The sequence below is a fragment of the Gymnogyps californianus genome, chromosome 23 (genome assembly GCF_018139145.2).
Source record: "Gymnogyps californianus isolate 813 chromosome 23, ASM1813914v2, whole genome shotgun sequence".
NCBI classification, from domain to species: Eukaryota; Metazoa; Chordata; class Aves; order Accipitriformes; family Cathartidae; genus Gymnogyps; species Gymnogyps californianus.
In genome coordinates this window covers 146,078-171,486 of record NC_059493.1, presented here as the reverse complement: position 1 = coordinate 171,486, position 25,409 = coordinate 146,078, and the positions used below count along the sequence as shown (strand labels likewise).

General features: G+C 51.0%; 1 protein-coding gene across 1 annotated transcript; it reads left to right on the top strand.

The window, feature by feature from the left end:
* Window positions 1-1,589: 1,589 nt before the first annotated feature.
* Window positions 1,590-15,983, top strand: LOC127025378 (substance-P receptor-like). Its single transcript, XM_050910310.1, is given in 6 exon segments — window positions 1,590-2,011; window positions 10,505-10,699; window positions 14,637-14,787; window positions 15,095-15,185; window positions 15,188-15,290; window positions 15,692-15,983. Coding segments are annotated over 6 exon segments (1,233 nt in total). The 5' UTR covers window positions 1,590-1,610.
* The last annotated feature ends 9,426 nt before the right edge of the window (window positions 15,984-25,409 follow it).

The window sequence follows — 25,409 nt, the reverse complement described above, 5'->3', positions numbered from 1 at the left end:
AGCCGCCCATCAGCCCCCCAAAAGGATGCGAAGCACAGGCAGGTTTGGAGGGCAAAAAGGTTGGAGAGGGGATGAGGAGGTGTGAAAATGGGGGGCGAGGGGGTACGGGGAAACCTGGGGGCTCCTGCCCGCTGGGAAGGGCAGCTCTGCGCTGCGGGGAGCGGTCCGGGGGGGGGGGGACGACTGCAGCTCCGGGCCCCAGCAGAGCCCCCCGGGGCCGGGGAGGGCTCTCCGGCCCGGCTCTGCCCACCGGCCGCTGGCACCGCCCGCGCCGCTTATAAAAGCTCCGGTCGTGCCTCGCCCGTCGCAGCCGGCTCCGCGGCACCGGCTGCGCCCCCAAGCCTTCTCCGGGCTGCAGCCGGGAGGGACCGGCATCCCGCTCCGCTCCTGAAGCGGGAGGGACCCGCATCCTGCATCCCGCTCCGGTCCTGAACCGGGAGGGACCCGCATCCCGCTCCGGTCCTGAACCGGGAGGGACCCGCATCCCGCATCCCGCTCCGGTCCTGAACCGGGAGGGACCCGCATCCCGCATCGCTCCTGAACCGGGAGGGACCCGCATCCCGCTCCGCTCCTGAACCGGGAGGGACCTGCACCCCGAACAGGGAGGGACCCGCATCCCGCTCCGCTCCTGAACCGGGAGGGACCCGCATCCCGCTCCGCTCCTGAACCGCGAGGGACCCGCATCCCGCTCCGCTCCTGAACCGGGAGGGACCTGCACCCCGAACAGGGAGGGACCCGCATCCCGCTCCGCTCCTGAACAGGGAGGGACCCGCATCCCGCTCCGCTCCTGAACCGCGAGGGACCCGCATCCCGCTCCGCTCCTGAACCGCGAGGGACCCGCATCCCGCTCCGCTCCTGAACCGGGCAGGACCCACATCCCGCATCCTGCTCCGGTCCTGAACTGGGAGGGACCCGCATCCCGCTCCGGTCCTGAACTGGGAGGCACCTGCATCCCGCATCCCACTCTGGTCCAGACCTCAGAGGGACCCACATCCTGCTCTGGTCCTGAACCGGGAGACGCCTGCATCCTGAACTGGCTGCGCCCAAACCAGGAGGGACTCGCATCCTGCTCTGGTCCCGAACTGGGAAGGGCTCACATCCCTTTCTGGTCCTGAACCGGGAGGGACCCGCATCCTGAACCAGCTGCGCCCTGAACCGGGAGGAATCTGCACCCCAGTGAAGCTGCAGCCAAGCCTGGAGGGACCTGCGCCCCGAACCAGCGGTGTGCCTTGACATGGCCGGGCACCCTGCTCCGGCTGCACCCAGAGACAGGAAGGACCTGCACCCCGAACCAGCCATGCACCCCAAACTGACTGCACCCTGAACCAGAAGGGTCCTATACCCCAAACTGGCTGCACCCTGAACCAGAAGAGACCTATGCCCTGAACCAGCTGTGCACCCCAAACCAGCTGTCCCCTGAACTGGGAGGTACCTGTGTCCTGAACCAGCCATGCACCCCAAAATGGCTGCACTCTGAACCAGGAGGGACCTGCACCCCAAACCAGCTGTGTGCCCCAAACTTGTCGCAGCCTGATCCTGTTGCACCCTAAACCAGGAGGGACCTGCGCCCCAAAGCATCCGTGTGCCCGGTCTGGCTGCATCGTGGCGCAATGGATAACGCTCTGCCGCTGGAAGCGGAGCTGGAGCACCAGTGGCTACTCAACGCCTCCCTGAACGAGTCCTTTACGAATCAGTTCGTGCAGCCCCCATGGCAGGTGGCCCTGTGGGCTGTCGCCTACGCCCTCATCGTGGTGGTGTCGGTGGTGGGGAACGTGGTGGTGATGTGGATCATCCTGGCTCACAAGAGGATGCGCACCGTCACCAACTACTTCTTGGTGAACCTGGCTTTCGCCGAAGCCTCCATGTCCGCCTTCAACACGGTGGTGAACTTCACCTACGCCATCCACAACGAGTGGTACTACGGGCTGCTCTACTGCAAGTTTCACAACTTCTTCCCCATCGCCGCTGTCTTCGCTAGCATCTACTCCATGACGGCCATCGCCCTGGACAGGTGAGTTCTGAGTGTCAAAGCCCAAACCCTCCCTGGCACCCAGGTCTGCCTCCACCTGGGTGCTGTGCTCAGCTCCGTCTGATCTCCGGTCATGGGAGAACATTGCAATAAAAATAAAGCTCGTTTTGGTAAAAGAGAGCTAGAAATAATCCATCTCCCCACCTTGGTTGCAGGCGGCTTTGGGAATCCTTTGTCAGCTTTGCAAAAGGAGCTCGAAAAGGCTTTGTAACCCCCGTGCGTGTCCGTAGCGTGTCTTGGGTGTGCATTTGTAGCATCGCTGTCCCCAGCTCCTCTGCAGAGCCGTCCTTTCCTTTCCCAACCTCCTCATTTAAAAGCAAACTCGATATTTAGCACAAAATGGCATCACCTCATAACATAAAATACACGCCTGTGTCGGATGTGCCTCCGCTGTGCAGCAGGAGCTGTTTCGTGTCTCTTGATCTGGGTTGGGAACCGTCTAAGGAGCCTGGGAGAGAAGCTCGGGCTCGGGAAAGGCATCTTGAATTGGCGGGTGTGTGTTGTCGCGTTGCGTGCTGGTGTGTCCCCCCAAGCAAACCCACCTTGATTTTATTAGCAGGGATCAAGGGGGAGAGGTAGGTGCCAGGGATTTCTCTCGTTCGGCTGCAGCCAGCATAGCTTAGTTGTTTTTTTGTTTTTTTTTTTTTACTGCCTGGTTTCTGCCGGTGCTGCCCGATGGCTGGGCACTGCCGGCAGAGTGAGATCCCGCTTGCGTTTTGCCACGATCAAAAGTTCAGACAGTGCTCGGCGGGGTGCGATGGCACGGGGGACGCTGCCTTTTTCACTGCAGAGGGATGCGCCAGGGGTTGAGGGACAGAAAATAGCCATGCACCAAGCACCTCCAGTGCGCAGCTCCCCCCTGTTCTCTCCCCCCTCCGAGAAATCTTTTCTTTGATGGCATTTTCACACCAGCGCTAGAGATCAATCGAGGCTCTCAAACAGCTTTGCAATTCCTTCTTGAGTATTGGCGTTTCAAGCGCAACAGATTTTTCCAGCGCAACATATTTCCCGAAGACAGCTCGGCTCTGCAACGCCTCTTTTTGGTCCTTCTTCCCGGGGAGTAAAAGACATTTTGGCTGGGGATACATGCGAAGCCGGGGCGGGGGAGGAGATTTGCATTGCCGTATGCCAGCACATTTTGAGCTGATGTCTAAGTGCTGCACAAACTGGCATGGCTATTTCCCTACGAGGAATTATAGTGCTGCCACAACTCACACACTGACAGCTTGGGAAACAGAGCTTGAGATGGACGATGCTCTCTAGTCGTTAAAAACAGGCTCAGGTTTTGTTTCGCTCTGGAGAGGTTACAAGACCCTCTTCCCCAAAATAAATCGGGCATAGCCAAGCTCTCATACCGGAGATGTGAGGAGAATTAAGGCAATAATAAATAAAAAGAGGAATACTACCAGAGTGGCTCTGTTTCTACCCGATGGTGTTGCTGACTCTGTTTCAGGAGCATCTGCGTTTCGAGGATGTTGGGGATCAGTCAGCAAAGCCCCTTCCAGGTTAGGATGAATTAGAGAGATGATTTTTTTTAATAGTTTGGTTTTTTTAGCCTTTGGTCCACACCCCGGAATAACCACAAAAGCAAATCTGCCAGGGGAAGCTGGAGGAACGTGTCTAAAATGGGGAGCAAAGGCAGGTCTGGGAGCCTGGGGCTGAATTTTTGGGGGGGAATTGGCATTTCCAGCTTGCTTCTTGTTAAGGCATCTGCAAAGCCTTAACAGAGGCTTGGTTTTCCCATGGCTGGGCTGCAAAACCCGTGCGTGCAGGCTTGGCTCACCCACCAAGAAGGACCCAAAAGAAGCTGCAGCTTCGGTGTGCGAACACCTCCTGCACAGAGCTACCTGCTGCATTTCATGGCCCCCAATTTCCAGCGAGGTGGGAAATTGGGAAGGTGAAAGCAGCAAAGCCCATCCTCTGCCCCTCCAGGCAAGCGGTACACAACAGCATCTCCAAGCGCTGGAAAATCGCTTGTTTTGCTGTGTCTGAGAGCTGACAATAGTAACTTAAATGCATGAAATGCAGGAACTTGTTCCAGGAACCTAAAAGGGAAGAATTTGTCCTGGCAAGCAGCAAAAAGCTGTACGGGAACAAGCAAAGCAAGTACCTGAATTCAGAGCAGCAGAGCCAGGTAGGCTCAGCAAAATGGGTTATGTTCACAGCCAGGACATATCTGAAATGAAACATGACTGCAGTTCTGATTTTCATCAAAAACTAGGAAAGCAGAATTGAATGTGCCTCGTGTTCCCAAAGTGTATTAAGCCATCTAGCAGAGCGGTTGGATACAGAGTCTGAAGGCTCGGAGGAGCGTCAGTCTGCAGATTGCCCCCCTAAATCATCTCCGCTTGTGCTTTCTGCAAGCAATTTCCAGAACATCCTCGCTGAAGGATACGAAACCGCCTTGGAAAGGCTCGGCACAGCCGTAACAGAGTCGTTGAGAGAACAAGCGGGGAAGTGGGTTCCGCTATGGGTTTGTGCGAGAAAAAAAGGCTTTTGCTTGAAGCTGGACTATCTGCTCTTTCACCAGGACCTATTTCAGCCTGGGCACAACCGCTCTGAAAAAAAAAGAAGTTAATCCTCTACCAAGTGTTATTCCGAACCCTGCAACAATAGCAGGAAATTCAGGAGTCAAGGCTGGCAGCTGGTAAAGTCTGCTCAGGGAAAGCCATGATGCTGCTTCTCAGCGTCCTGCAGAAGTCGGGGCCAAACAGCTCGCTTTGGCACTATAAAATTTGCTACGTCCTTCGTTTTCGGGCGCATCAGTGCCAGAGCACATCACATATCCCTTTCTGGCTTCCAGCTCTCCCTGTGAATTAATTCACTTGAAAGAGATAGACAGAAAATCCTGGTTTTTTCCAATCTTCCAGGAAAAGTGAGAGCGCGGCAGTGCCCATGGTGAGTCCAAGCTAATTTGCAGCCACACTTAGAGGAAAAAAAAAAAAAAACAACTCTGGACATCCCTAAGTTGCAATATCTATGGCGCATGGGATGGAGCATCGTTAGATAAACTGTTGACGTTTTCTCTCTCCCTGGGACCTGGACTCATTGCTGAGCACCACCGCTCGCCCGCACCGTTAGCAAACTTCTGATGGAGGAATGAGTTTCCGTGATGATGGACAATCAGGAATGCAGCCGAAGGTTAAGATCCCGAGTTACTTGCAGAATCAGGGAAAAAAAAAAATTATCTCTGATCTCAAAACTTTAAGTGAGCTAAGCCGAAAACACCACAGACTGGACAAATCCTGATGAGAAGAGTGAGAGCCCTGCCATGAACTCGGGGTGAAGACGGACCGTGCAGCGCTTGGGCTATTTAATACAAAGCGATTTCCCTTTTTCTGCAAAGTGTCCTCCGCTCCAAAGCAGCTATAAAACTGACATATGGTGGGACTAACCTCCTGCAACTCCTAGACCAACTCGCTGCTTTTGCTTATTAAAAGAGCCACCTCTCCGACCTCCACCAGCACCAACACTGCTAGACCAGCACGCAGGGCTGGGCAATCCAACTGGGATCTTATTTATATTCCCTTTTTTATTTCCAGATGGGTTATCAAATTATATTAGATGTCTTAAGATCCATCAATTTGCTAGCAGGAGCTGCAGAAGAAACATCAAATCTGCGAACCTTCATTCACCACCGCGGCTCCTAAAATTGCTAGTCTGCAGCCAAGACCTGTTAATATCTCCCCAACCCCATATTATTTGCAGCAGAAAAACCGGCTCGGAAAATTATTTACTGCTTGCAAGCTTGAACTCCCAGGTTGACCGAACCAGCTGAATACCAGGAATATATTTGCCAGCTCAGCGACCCCATGCCTTCCCCGAGAGGTGATTACTGCAGAAAGAAACCCTCCGGAGAGGACAAATTACATCAGCGCACAGACAGATTAATTAGTCATTTACACCCTAATATAGCACCAGGGTTTTTTTTTTTTTTTTTAATCTTGACTTAATGGACTTCTGGGGTTTGCAGAGCAGGACTTTGATCTGCACCCGACGCCGTGGAATCTTGGTCTGCTGGGATGTAATTTGGAAGATGGAAGAGCAAGGGGGAAGCAAAAGGAGCCCGGGGTTTAGGGCCAGCAGCCCCTGCACCGGCCGCCCTGCGGCATTGCCTACGCACCAGCTAGCAATAACCGAAGCAGCTTTTCGTATTCCCAAAAAATCAAGCATCACTGATCACAGCAAAAACCCTGCGAAGCTGCTGGATACCCAGCACGGAGCTGCCTCGAAGCATTGATTTCCCAGCTGGGGTTAGAAAGCAGGGGAATGGGGATGGACGAGGGAACGCCTTAGTAAGGGGTCACTCATCAAGGCTGGTTTATGCCCCTGCTCCCAGCAGTAGTCTCTGATCTGATGGGTATTAACTGGAATTAATCCCCCCGCAATAGCCACTAGATATGAACTCAGCCTGTCAAAAAATGAATTACATCTTTTTTCCCCGCTCTCCTTTGGAAAGAAAAGGGGGCTTGAAATTCCTGTGGCAATAAATATAGAACTAAGATGAATTAGTGACAGTTTGGTGGCTCGGAGATGCAGGAGACTCAGGTTTTAGACATGCTTTTGGGGTGATCACGGTGCTCATCTGCGAGCTGGGCGCTGGCACAAGCCACCGTAGGAGTTTGAGGGCCTCTGGGGAGATATTTGGTTTATTTGACGGCTTTCTTAATTTATTCCTTAATTTATTCTTAATTCCTCAATGGCCCAGTGGGAACCACCCATGCACTAAGTGCGCCAGGTCTCATGGGTCACCAGCTCTGCATTCCATGTGATTTTTGTTCTCCCCCCTTCATTCTCCAGCTGTAAACCAGTGCCAGGACTAATTAGTTGATAAGGTCATATAGGTGCCTCGAATAACAGCACCGGCAGAGTCTCTCAGCAAGGCTCGGTTGTGCTTTGGGTCGTTCTCTCCCATCCCACCCCGGCACTGTCGGCAAACGCAATGAATGCAGGAGGGAGCTCTATGCCTCCGTAACAGCCTGCTGCAACTAACCGGGCTTTGATCCTGTTTCGCCTGCATTTGGCTTTTAAAACCGTGGGGTTTGCAACGCAAGAGGTGCTGTGCAGGAAGGCAGGGGAGTTTGCAAAGCTGCCGGTGTAACTCAGGTCACTGTTTGATGGTGGGTAACAGGTCCTTTTCAGTTGTGCTCGAAGGAAATACCGCACTGCTTTCAAAAAGGAAAGATGTTGTGCCGTATTGGTGCTGCGGGGAAATGCCGGTGAGAAACCTGCAGCCTCCTGCTTGATGCAGACGCTTTGCTGAGCATCACTCAGGTCTCGGGGCAGGAGCGCACTGCCTGTCCTTCGGTTTGAACGGTCACTGTTTTATGTCAAAGCAATAAATAGGAGGAAGCAGCTGCTTGCGGCGCCTTCGTCCCCAGCATCGTGTTTCAAGCACGCGGGGCTCAGCTAGCCTCCTCGGCCCTCATCCACATACGAGGTATTTGGGGCCAGCGCGACGAGGCCAGGCTTCGCTATGCAAACCTGCTTGAGGGATGGTATTTTTGCATCCATGCTGTTATGACACAATCCTCGCAGAAAGCAAAAAGGCAGGTTTTTCTCTACAGAGAAGCTTTTCGTTTCTTGGGTAGGAAGGACCCGGAGCGGTGCTGGAGGTATTTGACCCACCTCAATCCAGGGCATCTGCTCTGACTTGGTTGCAAACTCCCCCGGGACTGACTCTGCACTAAACCCCTCTTTGCTCAGGACGGGAAATCGTTGTGCAATAAAACACACAGCACAAACTCTGCATCCTCTTGGTTACTCATCTCTTATCTGTCGTATCCTTAATACTTAATGAAGCAGATACGGAAACTCTGGGGTGAGAGACGCTTCATAAATTTTTGCTGTTATATTAATCTCATCTCCATGAGGGTGGAAACAATTGTGTAATGTTAGTTATCCAGACAGACTCCAGAGTTCCAGATGCAATTAATAGATGGCTACACTGCCTCAAATGCAATATCTATTTAATAACCGATACACTTGGAGCTACCCTGGTACAATGTTGTACTCAAATGCTATTGTATTGTCATGGTAACACCCCCCCCAAAACACAATAAAATATTTAAGCAACAGCAAACAGCATTACCAACGTCATCAAGTAGCGTCTGGCGTAAAGTTGTGTGCTTTAGTCCCAAGCCCATTAAACGTGGTGGATTTAAAACATTAAACATGGTGGGAAAGGTGCAAGGAAAATGCAGCTGCACGGGCATCGGGTCTCTCCTGCAAGGAGCTGGGCAACCCTGAGCTTGCAAAACGTAACGATGGGTTGCACTCAAACACGGTGCTTCCATCCAAAAGGAGAGCAACAGCAGATCATTTTATTTTGAGGAACAGGTATCATTAAATCTTCCCAGCCCAACATTTTCTGCAGGCAAATGGCCCCATTCCCGGTGCTACACCCGGGCACTGCCTGCACGGGGAAAAAAACCTTTCCCTAACGCAGGAAATCTGCCCTTAAATCCTCAACCAAGAGCCAATTCCCCGTGACAAATTAGGACTTGAAGACCCCGTGGTGGTTTGTCACCCGCCGCAGCGGCGAGGGCAAGACGCTTACATGGGGATGTGCTCCTCTTCCTCGCCTCCTGCGAACGACCATCTCCAGCAAACCGCAACACCTCATTTTTTTTATGGATGGGAAAACTGCCCTCTTGGATGGCAGAGAAAAAAAAATAAATCTCTCTAATAGGATACAGCATCTTAGGGAGATGGGCAGCGTGGGGCCACAGAGGCACTTTGCGAGGAGAAATACGAGCTAATAAACTCATTAGCCTTGCTTTCGAGAGCCCACTTCTCACCGGCAGAGCCAGGACCTGCGTGGCCAAGCCAAGGAGGGCAGCGGCTTCCCGGCACTTAAGCTCTGATCGATGCCTTTTGTGCCCAGCACTGCAAAACCATGCACGGGGCCAAACACCCACCAGCACCTTGCAGACACCCCGAGGTATTGCAACTGCATCCCGTGCCCACGCTCTGCATTTCCATTTGAATGCAAACTTGTTGGTGTTCATAAAAAAATAAATAGATCGGCAAGCTTTTTTTGCTGAAAGGCAAAGTCACGATTGACGTGTCATTTTTCTTGCCTGCTAAGAAGTGATTGATGGAGGTTTGGCTGCAGCACTTACCGCAACCTCGCCTGGGAGATCGAACCTACACGGAGGGGAGAAGACAACCTGGAGGTACCCGCGGTATGGCTCCGCAGCACGGGGTTGCTTTTCTGCATAGACCATAAAAATGCTGGAGACAGATGGAAACGTACAATCACTTCTTAGCAGGCAAGAAAAATGACACGTCAATCGTGACGTGGTCATCCGACCACGCTGGCGTTGCAAGGATGGGGTCAGGGAGGCAGGAGGGAGCAAGCTAGCGGCGCTTTGGGGAAAACTGGCCCCAAATCCTTTCTTTCGGCAGCGATTCCCAATCCGTCGGTCCCGAGCGACCTCTGAAATATTCCCTTGGGGATGCTCTGGGTTCAGCCACCCATCAGGATTAAAAATGGGAATAGTAACAGTTCTCCCAGACAGGGGCTCTGACGGGGAAGAAAAAAAGGTAATAAAAAGGGTCTGGGCTGCTTGGAGGAGCTGGTATAATCCCTACGTCTTTGCCCCTGCAAGTGGTCACCCAAAAATGCAACAGGGGAGTATTTTCCATCTAGGAAAGAATTAAAAGGAAAAACTGTTCATTCTCTGAAAGGAGAAGGGATGAAGGGAGAAATAGAGGAGGCTGCAAATGTCTCAGGCGATAACACATGCAGAGCGATGCAATGTTTCTCCTCTTCCCGAAGCTTGACGTGGAGCGGGGCGGGGAAATAAAATAAAAAATTCGCGACGTTCTCACTTAATCCTTCCAGTGCTGCTGGCTGCTGCCAGCTTTGCAAAACCCGATTTGCAGAGAGATAAATTCAATCCGCCTTGTCACCACTGAAGCTCTCCTCACGTATGATGACTGATTTCAGGGGAAAGAACCCACGAGCCGGGCAGATATAGGTGGCATCTCAGATCACCCATCCCACGCCGGTCCAGCACTCTTATTTTTGGTTCTCCTCCTGTAACACTTGGCACTGTGATCTACCACAGAGACATGATTTTGCGCGGGTGCAAAACTACCGGGCGCTGCCAAAGCGGCTGCTGCCAGACGGACAGCATCGCGGCTGGCTTTGTACAAATCAGTCTTTGCAGAAGCAGCCGGTTGCTGGTTGCGTTAGCAAAGCTGTTTTTCAGCTAAAAGTCAATGAGCGTCTCAAACGGGATTCAAATCTCGAGGGTAAGATGCTGCAAGAGAATTGAAGCATTGGCCGGGGAATCTTCCATAAAGGGATTATTTGATGCTGTTTGCACTGTGCGGAGTGAGGGGCTGCCAGGATGCATTAAAGGGGTGTCAAAAGTACGACCCCCATGCAAGGGAGACCTAAAACAGCCCCAAAAGCTGCACCATCAGGGCTTTCCAGCCTTGATTTCTCCTTTTCCCACCTTGCAGGTACATGGCTATCATCCACCCGCTGCAACCCCGGCTCTCGGCTACCGCCACCAAGGTGGTCATCGGCATCATCTGGCTCCTGGCTTTCCTGCTGGCTTTCCCCCAGGGTTACTACTCGGTGATGGAGGAGCTGCCGGGCCGGCTGGTGTGTCTGGTGGAGTGGCCAGAGCACAGCACCAATACGTACGGAAAAACGTGAGTTGAACTTTTCCGGCAGTGGGGACAAGTCACTGTACAGAAAAAATGCAAAAGAAGTATAAAAAAAAAAGGAAGTGAGGAAGGATGGGAATGGCTTAAAGCTCCTTGGGATGGGGAAACCCTGCCCCTGCCCTAGCGAGGGCCAGTGCTACGTAGTTGACGGCAGCAAAAATCTCCATCTTGGGGCACATTAAGGTTAATTAAGGTGAGTTTAGTGTTGCTCGTGGTCCAAACGTTGCCCCACGCTGTGCCATGATCCCTGCCCTTCTTGGATGCTCATCCTCGAGGGAAACTCATGTAAAACTACTAAGACGCAATATTTTGGCTGTGGGGATGGGGTCTGCATTGCCCCCAGGGGCTTATTCATACACGTAGGTATGGCTTTGGTTTTTGCAGCACCTTTCCCGCAACCCCTATCTCTAAAGGCTTCCTGGGGCAAGAGTTATTCCTGCAAGAGATAAATAGGGTTTTACCAGGGGTATATCTTGGCCAGGCAATAACAGAAAAAAAAAACTGGTTTGGGATTTACTAAGTCCAAATGCCCCAAAATTCACTCAACTGCTTAAAAAGCAAGCTACAAAAAGAGGCTCTGTGGCATCAGCTCAGGCTGGGAGGCAAACGCTGGGCTAGGAGGGCTCAGCAGGAATCTCTTTCCTTCCCGTTAAGGTGCTGGCTAATTAAATCTGGCATTTCCAAAGGGTCCGGGCAACACCGCCAGCCTGCCAGCGCAGCGGTCTGGGGCTTTGCTCTTTGAAGTCCGCAAGTCATGTGGCGAGTTAAATGTCATGAGTTAAGGAAAAAAGAGGGGGAGGGAAAAAAAGGCATTTGTGATCTCCAGTCCTGTGGAGCAATGATTAGGGCTGTGAAATTGTGCTGGAGCCAAAGCAGGGGACACACACATGAAGAGGTGTTTAAAGCCAACCTGAGCCTGGCGAAGGTCTCTCTGCAAGACAAATGAGATGAGTTTGGCAGTCAGCGGCGAGTAGCAGGTTGCAGAGAGCTGGATGGTATCATTATCGTCTTATTTATTTGCATTGCAAGGCAGGTATGGCAAGAACTAAGCTGGGGCTGGCCCAGCTGATCTCCAGAGGTGTTTTCCAACCTTAATTATTCTGGGCCACAGTGATAAATACAGTCAGCGCGAAGAAATGCTGCTGGCTTAGACAGTCCACATGGCTGGGATGGGGCTGAGCCCCCGCCGGACCGAAGCAGCAACCGGCGCGAGCTCAGGGCCTGACTTCGACAGATGATTTGCCGTTCGGCTGTAGGCTGGGGCCATCGCTTTTTCAAATAGCTAATTCAAGAGAAAAATGCCACCATTAACCTATGAATGATTTGCCGCTGGAAGCCGGGCGCCGCTTCAAAGCCCGAGCATCCCGTGCTCTTCGGCGAGCCAGGGGCTCTGCAGACAGATGAGGGCAGCCAGGAAAGCTGGGAAAGCAGATGCTAAGCAGAAGCTTTTAAATAGCCAAACCCCAAATCATTTGGTGGGGATTGAAAATAACTTGCAGCTCAGCAGCATCTCTCCAAACCGCGTGAACTCACTTGCACAGCGCAGAGCCCGAGATGTTCTTTTACTGCCCCAAAATAACTTTGCAGGGACAGGTGGTTGGGCCGCTGTCAAACACTCTCCCCTGCTCGCATGGCCTTGGGGCAGTTATTTAAGGAAGGCGCCAGCAGCAGCCGGCTTGTTTGCAACGCCATGATGAAAAATAATACTATTTTTTTCAGTTCACAGTGAAAATCGGGGACTTTTCGCAACACCGGGGGGGTCCTTTCTCTTGGCAAACGGAGCCCAGAAAGCACAAGCCCAGCATGCAGAGGGTATCAGAGATGGGGATGTACGCATGAGGTTTTTTCACTGGGAAAACGTGCCCGTTCTCAGCCCGCTCGTATGGGGGGAAGCGGACGAAGACCTCGGTGCAGGCGGGATGCGTCTGCAACAGGAGCCGGCAATTCAGCTCAGTTCAATTCAGCGGCTGCTCGCTGCCGCTAACCACAGATTCCCTCTGCTGCTTTTGGTTTCGAAATAGATGTCTGATCTATTCCAATTTCATTAGCTGCCATTTCGGTTTGTTAAGGGAAGGGGAAAAGCTGCTCCACTCACAGGCTTCTCTGGGAGATAACAGCCCGTGGCAACCATCTGAGCTTTGCAAGGCAAAAGGAGATGGCAGCCCTCTCCTCCAACATCACTGTCCCGTAACTCCTACAGGCTCCTCCATTCTATACGAGACCCTAAATCCCCACACCAAAGACCTTAAAATTACAAAACCCAGGCTTCTCTAAGTGCTCTGATCCTGCAATTCTTGTAGACAGAATAACATACGGATGGTTTCACATGGAGACCGGTTTTCAGCGCCCAGGGTCCAAAAAAAAATGTCCCAGGGCTCTTTGGAAATCCCTGTCCCTACCATGCTCAGGCGGCTCTGAAAATAAGGGTCCATCTTGCTTATGTTATCTCACAGCTCCTCTGGGGCATTTCTGCATCACTCTCAGCTGTTTGCAGCTGGTTTAAGACCCTGCATTACATGGGAACCACAACAAAATCTTCATTGCGGAGCCACAGAGACGCCTCTTTAATTAGCAAAATAGAAAACAGCCCTACAAAATCCAGCTCAAATGTGATTAGCGCTGGGCGAAGAGAAGGCCAAATAAGATTGCAGGTACAAAACAAGGAGGAGATGGCGTGGCAGCACAGGTCCGGGGCCAACCCCATTCCCTGCGGGAGTTGCACCAGGCATGAGCCTGACCCATTCGTTACGCTTTGGAGATATTATTCAATCAAAGCTCCCGGGAGGACGAGTGAGTGAAGAGCGGAGCGTGGCTACAGGGCCTGAACTGCCTTGAACAGATGCAGCACCTTGCATTCGAGCCGGGCACGCACCCCGAAAATGCATGCAAAGACTCTAAAGCTGTTGGAAAAAAATTACCTCTGGACCTGGCGGCACGCGTGATGCTTTGCAAGCCGGCACCGTGCAAGCCAGCCGCATTTCTATACCACTATTGCTCATCTTTCTGCAGGGGAGAGAGGTTTTTGCAAGCTCTGATGGTAGGAAGGAACTTGCAAGGTCAAACGGTCCATCCCCATCCTGTTTGTTAAAAACAGCATTATTTTTTTCCTTTTTAACCCAGCTACTATTTAACATAAATCCTTCACTGAACCCACTGCAATCCCAGTGGCTATTGCAACCTGCCACGGCTCCACCGACTTCATGACGAGACAGTCTCAAGCCTGTGCTAACAGTTTAATCCAGACCCTCTCATTCAATTTTGGACTTATTTATACCTGTTATAAACAGACACAAAGATCCTGCCCATTCCGCAAGCCTGGAGAACTGACCCAGCTGCCGAATTCACCGAAAAGTTTTAATAAACCTCCATGACAAGGGTTTAGGCTGTGTTTTTGGGGACTGTGCCACCTGAGCCCAGCTAAACCGATAGCGGACCAGGATTTAGGCAAGCTGCATCCAAGACCCAGTGTTTGCCCTGCAGGGAAAGCCTTTATTTCTTCAGCTTAATATTCCCATCCTTTATATGTCAAAAAAACCACATTTGCTCCTGCAGGACTGCCAGATAAAAGGTGTGATAAGAGCAGGCATTCATCTCGAGGATAATTTGGGATGTAAATAGAGTAGAAGTGAGAGCAGAGCCACTTCAGCTAAAACATCCTTGCCTTATGAAGGTAACAAGTTCTTCACTGACCTCTACATCCCATCCCAAGAGGGTGGTAGGATGCCAAAGGCTGGCAGCAGAGGCTTGGAAAAGATTGGGTGTAAGTAGGTAGTCCTTCCCGGCCCGAGCTCTGCAGGCAACGCGTCTGCAGGAATTGTACCAAATTCTCTTTGCCCATGCGAAGCACTTTGCCTCCAAGCTCGGTTTGCAAGAAAAAGACTGAATAGGTAGAAGACACACTCACGACCATCATTTTTTCTAGGTATCACTTCTGCATGACCATCCTGATCTACTTCTTGCCGCTTCTGGTGATAGGATGTGCCTACACTGTGGTCGGTATCACCCTCTGGGCGAGCGAGATACCCGGCGACTCCTCCGACCGCTACCACGAGCAGGTCTCGGCTAAGCGGAAGGTAAGGAGCTCCAAGCACGGTAGGAGCCATAATTCATGCCCAATCCCAACTAACCACAACCAAAAATACTTCATTAGGGGTGGAAACAGGTCAGGACTTGTTGCATGGTTGTTGCTAACGGAGCAAAGAGTGTCCTCCAGATGCGTGTCCTCCATGAACGTGCATGGTTTAACCAAGATGTCAACCATGTGTTCCTGGTTGGAAAGGTCTCCAAGGCAAAAAGAGGCGGCCCCCTCTGGATGGTGACACCCCACCTGTGGGGTGTCCCAGGATGACTTTGCTTCCCTGCCCTCTCTTCTCCTCACAGGTAGTGAAGATGATGATCATCGTGGTGTGCACGTTCGCGCTGTGCTGGCTGCCCTACCACATCTACTTCACCCTGCAGTATTTCAACCCGAGTGGTACCTGCAGAAGTTCATCCAGCAGGTCTACCTGGCTATCATGTGGCTGGCCATGAGCTCCACCATGTACAACCCCATCATCTACTGCTGCCTCAACGACAGGTGGGCTTCGAGTGACTTTCGGCAGCATCTTGGTGCAACAGGGAGTAGAGGAGGGGGAGATACAGAGGGGTCTGATGGAGGAGGGTACGGATGGAGAGTTTTTCCAGGATGGTTCTGTCCCATCCTCTGCCAGGGGCTGCTTCCAGCAGATGCAGGGACGATACAATACTCACCTAAATAAGTCTTTCCTAAAGTCCCTCTGGGATTTGAGGGCAGGTATCAAAACAGTCCCAACTCCTAATTGGGATTTATCAGTGGTTTTTTCCTCTCCTTAGTGAAAAGTAGCATTTTTTTGTTGTTGTTTAGCAGTGCTTAGCTCTGTCTTCCCAATCCTAGCGAGGTCCTTTTGCCATCTCCACATCCCTCACTGCTGCCTTTCCCCATCTCTTCCGTCCTCCCAGATTTCGCGTGGGGTTCAGACACGCATTTCGGTGGTGCCCGTTCGTCAGCGCCGGTGAGTACGAGGGCCTGGAAATGAAGTCAGCCAGGTACCTGCAGACACAGAGCAGCATGTACAAGGTCAGCCGGATAGAGACCACCGTGTCCTCGGCGGTTGGCGCAGCCGAAGAGGAGCTGGAGGAGAGCAGCAAGGCCAAGCGTCTCTCCGTAGACATGACCTCCAATGGCTCCTCCCGCAGTGACTCCAAAACAGTCTCCGAAAGCTTCAGCTTCTACTCCAACACGCTCACCTAAGCGGCTCCCCAGCTCCACTGGCCACTCACAAGGGTGCCACCATCCTGCTTCCCTCACCGGGATGCTCTGGCACTCAATCCACCCAGCGTCATCACCCCAGTTTGTGATGTGCCAGCTTTTTTCTGTGCTGTTTTACCATCTCTTGCTATGCTGCTCGCTCGCCATCCTTGGGCGAGCCCAAGAGCAAAAGCTTTGGATTAGTTTCATGTGCTCCGCCGTGGCTCGTGTCCGAACACAACGGAGGTTTGGGTGGCCTCCGCCTTGCTCGCTGCCTGTCCAACCCACCACGTGCCGGGCGGGTGGATAGGATGCAGAAATGGGACAGAGCTGGGTTTTTCTCCTAAACCGTAAGTACAATGTCGGCAAGCACTTCCCTGCTCTCTGCAAGGCAGCAGGGATCTCCCAGTGCATCCCACCTCGCAGGAAAATGAACCAGTCTTGCACTTTCCTCCTCCCACCTTTAATTGCATTCTCCCTGTCACTCCCGGTTGAATATCCAGAGGGGTATTCAATTCAAAAATCCAGCAAAAAATGCTGTTTTCAACTTCAGGAGCCTGTACATCCGTGGGACACCACCAGCCACTCGGCGCTTCAACTCAGATCCAGGCATTTCTGCACAGTCTCAACTCATCTCCAGCACCCACATCCCTCTGCACGATGGTCTTCTGTTGCCACTCCACAACACAGCTCATCAAAACAGGGCTCTCGAAAAGGATTTCTGAACTGAGCCAGACTTTGGTTGCTGTTAATCAACCGTATGTGCCAAAAGCAATCACTGTGATTTCCTAAAAGGCCCAAGGTGATGTCTCTCGGATAGATTTTGGAAGCCTGTGGAGGTCTGGAGAAGAAGAGACTGACCATACTGAAATGTTTTTCACAACTTGGAAATGTCTAAAGCTGCACAGAAAGGAGCACGGTAGGATTCTGTCAGAAAAACAAAGTTTTCCTGGCATACAAGGTTTGAAGGGAGACAAGAATTTTGCAGACATTTTTTACTCAGAGGAGGGTTGAAATGATTCGCTTCCACTTTCTGGATTTTGTTTTAATCCGGGAAACTTTCTTCTTTTCATCCCCCTGTCTTTTGCATAAAACATTAAGTTTACGATGTGTACATGGATATATCTAATATTTTAGTCCTGTTATGATGGATAATTTTCACTGGGGCTGTTCATACCAAGGGCTCCTTTGGTCAGCAAATATATGAACATACACTCGAAGGGGAAAAAAAAGTAATTAAAATGAGAAGTGGGCAAACTTGGCTTGTTGGGAACAAACGCACAAGTTTGGGGGCAATTTGGGGGCAGTTGTATCGACTGCTCCTTGCTGCTGGTCCAATCTCTCACTTTTGGTGTAGAAATCAGACTCCTAAAATGGATTCGCTGCAAGATAGAAACGCTGGAGAGATGCATCACAGATTTGCACAGGGCAAGGAAACTGCTCGTTCATTTTAAAGCAGCTGAACATCAGACCCTGCTGAGCACACAGCAATTTCTGGAAGTAAAGCAGAGATGACTTTTGGAGCTTTTCAACTCTTCAGCCTCCAAACTGGCTGTTGGAAGATCCAGTCATTAATAAATCCCCAGCCACAATGGTTCTTGGAGATAAAAATACACATATTTAAGCAATGACTTCAGCAGAAACTAAATGAATGGGCAAATAGATGGATCCAAGAGCAACAAAATGGCTGCAAAACCACATTGACAAGAATGATCATCTTAATTTTTACCCAAAATCCTGCCAAGTGCCATCACTGAGGAGCAGCTCTTCCAGCCACTTCCACGCTCTTCCCAACTGCTGCGACTACACGACCTTACAAACTGCCACGTGCTTCACGCACATGCTGGAATACGCTATTTTTTCCCCCCGCTTAAACTTCCACTTCTCACCGTTCTTGTCGCCTTAAAACATATTCCCTTGCCGCTGCCTCCCACAGTCCTGTGGCATGGAGAAGGGGGAACGGCACGAGCCTGCCTGGGAATTTGGTTTTGCAAAAAAACACCAGCCCCAGGCAACAGCGATCGAAGGGACGGGCAATGCCGAGGGTTTTAACGCAAGGGTTGGACTAGGAAACATTACCGACCAACTCCTGTTGGAGCTGTCCTGGAGCTGTGCTGCCAATACACGAGAAGGTGCTACAAACCAGAGCCAAATTCTGATTTACTCCCAGCTGCCAACCCAAATTCAAAATCAAAATGAAACCAAATATCTCAAAATGGTCGAGAGCCGAATAAGGCAAGCAGAGATCTGCTCCATACCCTGCCATGCACAAGACTTTGTGTCAGGTTGTGAGCCTACAGAAGTCAGCATTTATTAAAAAAAAAAAAAAAAGAAAAAAAAAGATATGTGTGTGTATATATATATATAAAACCACGCTGCCCTTTTGTCCTCCATGTTTTATGCCCCAAGGATGCTGTGATCATGAGACATGCAGAGAAACGACAACTGTCTTCTCACAAGCAAGGCTGAGCTTGAAACGTGGGATAACCCCAAGGGCGTGCATGGAGACTTCAATTCAAGCTGACACTTTACAGCCTGAAATGCTTCTTGTGCATCTTGGAGAAAACTCTCTCTTGAAATAAAATGGGAAAAATTCCCACCTGTTATAAAAAGCGCCAGCGACTGCAGCGGAGCCTGCCTGGGACGCCCAAGCTGACGGGAATGTGTGAAGGGATCATTCAACAGATGGAGACCAATGCAGGAAAACCAAAATGTTCTGTGTAAATGGGTACAACATGCCCAAACCCAGGTTTTCCTTTCTCACCTCCAAGTGCCAAGTTATTTTATCAGTGGAGACAGGAACAGGGACGATGCTCTTTTCACATTTAGGATCTAGGCCAACCCACAAGATGGGATGTTTGGGTCAGGTCCGTGTCCATGTCCATGACGCGCATCAGGCAACATTAGCTGGTTTCACCAACCTTGGGATGCTCTGTGCACGCAAAAGCCACAGAGAAGTGTTCTTTTGAAGACCGAAAAGCCTAAAACAAGATGCCCCTGCCCAGGCTTGGGGATGGGACATCTAACCATACGGTGAGTCCAGCCTCTGCACTGTTTCCAGCTCTCCTTTCAGACAGGTCAGCTGTAATACAGAGGCTTTTTGTGGTTTATTAAGCCTGTTTCCCTGGTTTGCTTGCAGATCTCTGATTAGAAATTCAATTGCAAAGCGAGACAGTTTCTTTGTCTCTTTCCTGGCTCTCTGAAATGCAAAATAATAGCATCTGGAGAGAATCACTCAGCAGGTCTGCACATCTCCTCCTTGGAGGCATACAGATAACTCCCACCATCATTAAGGGGAGCTGCCTAAGCCCAATCACAATGTACTCCAAGTCAAAACCATTGCAGAAGGGAGCTCTGAAACCCAAATCCCAGCCTGAAGCCATCTCCTTACTCCCAAGGGACTGACTATAAGCTCAGGTTTGCTGCCTGGCACTCAGAAATTGCTCTTCCCACCTAGCTCCCAGCAGGAGCATGGAGCAGCAAATCCCCATCTCCATACGTGCCTCAAGGTCTACTCAGTTGCTCCAAAATACAACATTTACATGCCGTTTCATGTGTAACCATTTCTCTCCCACCAGCTCAAAACAAAAAACAGCAAAAGCCAAGCAAGAGCCTGCTTGCCAGAAAAATTAGGCAGCTTTGCAAATGTGGAAGTCAAAGCAAAGCAGCTGGTACCAATCCCCATTGTTTGTAGTGCTTGGGACTGCCGGCAGACACGCAAAAGGCTGCCTGCCCACCACTTATCTTTATTATTATTTTCATTTTGCTGTCCCTCGAGGGATGCAGTCGCTGCTTGGCCCAGCCGAGCACACCACATCTGCCAACGGGTAGCAATTTGGGATGGAAGCAGAGTATCTGCTATTTGCTGCGTATTTCCGCAGGCCTGACAGGGTTGGTTTTTTTTTTTTCAGCTTGCTGTGTCCTAGCTAGCGCCCTCCTGCGAGATCACACAACCAAAGTGCCCAGCCCAAGAGCTCCTAGCTTTCGCTTACCATTAAAATAATAATTAACAAAAAAACCCAACACCTCTCAGGGTTCAGGAATCTGTTACTAATCTACTGAACACACCATCCTGCCCAAAAAAAACATCTCCAGCTGAATAATTAATACAGAAGTTAAAATGCAAAGTTTAACACGCAAATAGCCCCTTTTCCTGTAGCATAGCCACCCAAAATACCATCTCTGCTGGAAGCTGAATCACACTCATCAGTTAAACGCGGCAGTCGTGGCACCCCGGAGAAGGGACAGTGAGTCCCAAGAGCAGCTGAGGATGAGAGCTGACTCTCGGGTGTCTCTGCCCTTAAACTTTCCATCCCAGACAAAAAGGCTCCTGATTCTGTGCAATACGATACAGTCGGGGCCAGGAGGGGAGCGAGGGGGCGAGATGGGCTGCGGTGTAACGTCTGGGCTTCGGTATTTGGTGTGTGGGGCAGCTGATGGGAGCTTTGCGTGAAGTTTTTCCTATAGTAGCATCTCTACAGAGAAAAAGTCCAACCTTCCTCCCCAAAATGGTCTCTCTGTGATCGTCGGGTTTGTCCAAATGGATTTTCATAAATAAATGTTTCTTTCGTGAGATCATGTTGCAACCGGTTAATTAGCCCGCAATGATGAGAGGTGGCAACTAGTGGCTTGGTGGGAGCGGGAGGAGAAGCAGTGAAAGATGGCAAAGCCAAAACTAGGTGAAAAGAGGGGTGAAAGGCAGCCGGTGGGTTTGGGGGGACCTTCGGCGTGAGGGGTGTGCTCTGAAATTTCACCACGACAGCAAGAAAACGGATAACCCTCAAAACTCAGCCATCCATAAAGCCGGGACCAGCCGCACATCACCGATTCCCAAAGCACGGGAGAGGCTCAAATCGCTCCTCGAACGCGGGCAGGACTTACCGGCCGCTCGCTTCTCTGCACAGGGCTGAAGCAGACGTGTGACTCGAGGATCGTGCATCAGCGCCGGCATTGCCACCTATTCAGCTGGCTGCGAGGCAGAGCGAGTCCCTTGACGAAGCAGGTAACACGCTCGGTTCCACTTTCTGGTTTGGACTTCCCAAATCCCACTGCTCCGCTGGGGCAGGCACTGGGACAGCACAATCCTTGGCTTTCCAAGGCCTCACCACCCTGATGGGAGAGAAAGTGTGAACGTGAGGAACAACCAGCCATGCTTCACCTCCCAGAGCAAAGCCCCCAACCCAGCCAGCCCTTGCAATCAGCTCCAGCCCACTGTAATTTGCAGTTTTTAATTAGAGGAGCATTGCCGAGGCACAGCTGATTGGCATCGCGTGCCAAAGGCCTGTCCCATGTGCCTATTAAGCTCTTGTTATTTATTTTCATGGGTTATTTTATCAAGCAAAAGGGAGAGAAGGAATAAACAGTGTCACACACTGCTGCTGTGCCATGCTTCATGCAGGCATCTGCTTCCAGCCAAGCTTCCCCAGAGCGGAAACGCGAGAGCAGATCCCACTTTACAGCAGGATCCAGCACGTCAGTTCCAAACGAGGGGTCATTTTATTTATCAGCATCGACACATCACCTTTCCCAGAAGGGTTTGTACCTGTTCCTAAATGCACCTGCACACACACACTAGATAAAAGTGATGAGAATGTGCTTATTGGTTATAAAAAATACTCGTCAGCCACAGCAATCCACTGCAGAAATGGTATGGGGCAACCCAAATTCCTCGTGCCCGGTTCATCCCGGTTTGCACGTTTCCTCCATCTGCAATCGGATATGAAAACTCCCAAAATCAAGAGCTACCCGGTGCGTTTGGGTCAGGGTTGAGGCTCTGCGGAGAATTTAAGGTGGTTGTTTTACAAAGGAGGGGAGGGACAGAGAAAGGGATTATTCCCTGCATTTGCAGCCTGGTGAACTACTGTGGAGCTCCTCTCTATCAGCATCCTCCTCCCTAGCTGAGGCCTTTGCCGCTCGTTGCATGCCATGGTACCCTCGCACAGCAAGCGAGACACATTCGCAGAGTTGCCGCTGTGCCCGCAAAACCCACCGGTGTCACTCGCAGGGCGAAACCTGGATCTGCATCTGGTCAAGCCAAGACGCACCAGGTGAAAGCAGGACCAAGCAGGAGCACGCTAAAGGTGACAGCCAAAGAGCCAAGCCTTGTCGTCACCTGCGCGGTTGTGTCTTTTTATAGCTGCTCTCAGCCATCACGGCGAGTTTTGCAGACTTCAATGAACCCATCAATCTGATTATCTGCCACGGCAAAGACACAAGTTCAACTTAATTAACATTTATGGATTCCACAGTGTTTTGCATAAATGTTTGCTTAATACACAAGTCAAAAATATCCCCAGAAAATGAAAATTGAAGCTAGTTAATTGCTTGCAGCTATGCACCAGTGTGTAAACTGGAGTTTCCATAGCACCAAACGGTCTGTTAGATTGTTATGACAAAGTTAGAGCTTAAAGAGAAACAACTTGAGTTTAAAGCATACGGAGGAAAGTGGATTCTTCACGTTCTTCATTCGACTTCATGAGCTCCCCACTTCAATTTCCGTGCAGACTGCAGCAGATTTCGGTTTCCTCCGCCACAAACAGGGCTACTTGGTGGAGAATTACAGACAGCGCTTCACCGTGGCCTGGTTGTTTCGACAAGCAATTACTTTTTGTTACTGAACTAAATGAATCAAGCATTAGCTAGTGAAAGATTTGAGAACCTGCAGCGGCGATTCAAAAATCAACCCAATCCGGCTGCAAGCGTGAAATGAGGATTAACTGCAGATGTCATATTCTTGGTGCCAAGTAACCATGTCAAAAGGACTTTCCTTCGCATCGGCGAGACGCAAATACCTGAGACGCTCCTAAGGAAAGGAAGGGAGTGGGTGAGAGCAATGACTGCTTAAATAGGATGCTCAAGTGTGGCAACAACTGTAATGGACTTGATTAAAAGTCAAATACTATTAATTTGAGCAATTTGATGGGCAGGGAAGCGTGTCACAGAAGGGTGTAGGAAATCCCGGTGTGACCCGTGCTCTCGCTACGCAAGATCAGGGCTTTGTCCTGGCAGATATCCCAGGACGGAGATCCCAACCAGGACGAGCTTCTCGTGGGCCGCGCCACAACTAACGCACCCACTCCTGTGCCACACTGATCCTGCTTTCCCCCTTCCCTTTTCCTGAAAGGAAGTTATAAGTCAGGCAATTATAAGCCTTCCAACAAAAAACATTCTGGTTACAGAAAACCAAGGTGTCAAGAAGAAATACAAGCCCTTCCTGAAGCCGCAGTCATTCTGAATAGCAGCATTTCAGGCTCAGAAGAGCATTACCATGCAAAGCACCTCCAAAAACATTATTCCTGTTATTGCAAAGCAGATTGTGCCGTCCAGGTTGATTAAAAAGGTTTCAGGGAGGTAATGAGAGCAATTTTCAATGGAGGCGAAAGGAGAAAGAGGAGGGTTGTTCTGAACCTCTCTGCTTTCTGCAGAGGCACGCAGCCGCAATATCGCAACAGCAGATAATATCTGTATTGAGGGATGCGTAGCCGTCTATTACAAGCTGTTCACCATCCAAAAGCTTCTCTGATGCATGGCATAATCAAACGTCTGCGAATTTGCATTTAAATTGAGGAATTTAGGAATCCATACCCCAAAGAGGAGCAGGCCTCCTTGGGTGACACTTCTGATATCTCACAGCCTTCACAGAGGAAGGCAAAAATCGTGCGTGACTTCCAACCACCCCCCAAAGCCCGTCCTGCCACCCTTCGCCAAGACGTGCATCTCTGAAAGACGTCATTGATGTCCACACCCAAACTGTGCCGCAGCAATAACCCTCCAGAGAGGGGAGTCCCTATTAGATGGGTTTGTCTTCAGATTTTTGTCTTGCAGCGCTAACGTTGTCAGCATTACAACCTCTCCGCCCCCCCAAAACCCCCGGTTCGACACCCGGACAGCAGCGGCAGACACTACCCACGCTGGGATTTGATCAGCAGCACAAAAAAAAAAAAAGGCCCCAAAACTGGCAGCAGAGGCACACTGGGCACATCTCCAGGGACTTCTGAGTCACTCGGCATGCCCAAGGGATGGAGCGTGCAGGGGATGGAGACAACGTCCTCCAGAGCAGCTCTGGTCTGAGATGTTCTCTCAAGGTCTGTCAACAAAATCCTCCCTGAGGACTTTCACCCACGCTCTGTGAAGCATGGCGAAGCAAGCTGTCCTGCTCTGCAAACTGTCTTCCTTCCCTCCCCGCACATGGCACCCGCAGCGCCCTCAAAGGCATTAGCACCTCTGAAAACACCAGTGCGGCTGGCAGCCTGTGCAAGGACTCAGAGCCCAACGTCCCACCGATTTCCCCTGGGATGCAGGGAATCGCTGAGTTTGCCCTCTTGGATTCAGGTCCCACATCTACCCCAGTCCCACTCTCCTCTCTCCCATGCAGACGGAGCTGCAGGAGCTTGGCTCTCCTGTAAGCCCCCCACCCACAAACACCAACCTAGTTTGAAATGATCGTTTCAAACCGCTAAGAGTCCTAAATTACAAAATAAATTCAACTGAATTAACAAGCCACCGACGCAGCCAGTCCATCTAGCATCTCTGCAGCAGGTTCCTGCAGTCAGAAATGATTGCCGGTGTAATTCTCGGGGGCTGCAGGCTGGCGGTTGCGTCCGGACCAGCCTGCCCATTTTTGTTCCCTTCGCTTGTAAGGGAAAGTTGCCAAGAACAACGTGAGACGTTGTGTGGGCACAGCCAGACCAAAGCTGGGGAGAGGCACAGCCTCATCTTGCTGCTGTCGGCCCCAACAGCTCGAGAGGATTTACAGCTCATCACATCCCTCATCTGCTTTCGTTGTCTTGATTGCTCCGTCGGGACCTTGAGGACTTTTCCTCAGCTGGAAGTGCGAGCCCGCGCTGTGACCGTGCTACCGATGATTTATACATCGCTGCACTTGAGGAGTTAATTTTATATTTGAGATTGCAGCCATTACCGGCTCTGTGAAATCCTGGATTTTATAGTACAAGTGCTTTACCTGGTGATAAAACACAAGAAATGAGAGCACAAAAGGCGAGATCATCACTGCTCATCGCAAACGAGCCAGGCGCCTGCAAAGGGAGAAGTCAGCAGGGCCATCCTGAGCTCTGAAACCCTGTGGGATGGTCCTTCGCACGCTGGCCTCCTCCGGGGCCTCCCCACTCAGAGCCACACTCTCTAAGGGGGGAAAAAAAAATCCAAGCTGTGTTAGTATAACCTGTGTTACAGCCTTTGCAGAGGTAGCGCTGAGGCAGGGTGCGGGAAGGCTGCTCAGGAACGGGCCTGCCTAATAAGAGCTTAGAGAAATCAAACCATTTACCTCTTCCGAGGTTTCAACCTCTTCCTTGTGCCCCGAGGTACGAGCATGACCAAAAGTAGCTCTGCAGCAATAACAAGCAAGGCTGAAAGCAGACAGCACGCTCTGGAAGGGAAAAATCAGACAGAGAGGCTGACCCTAGGGTGTCT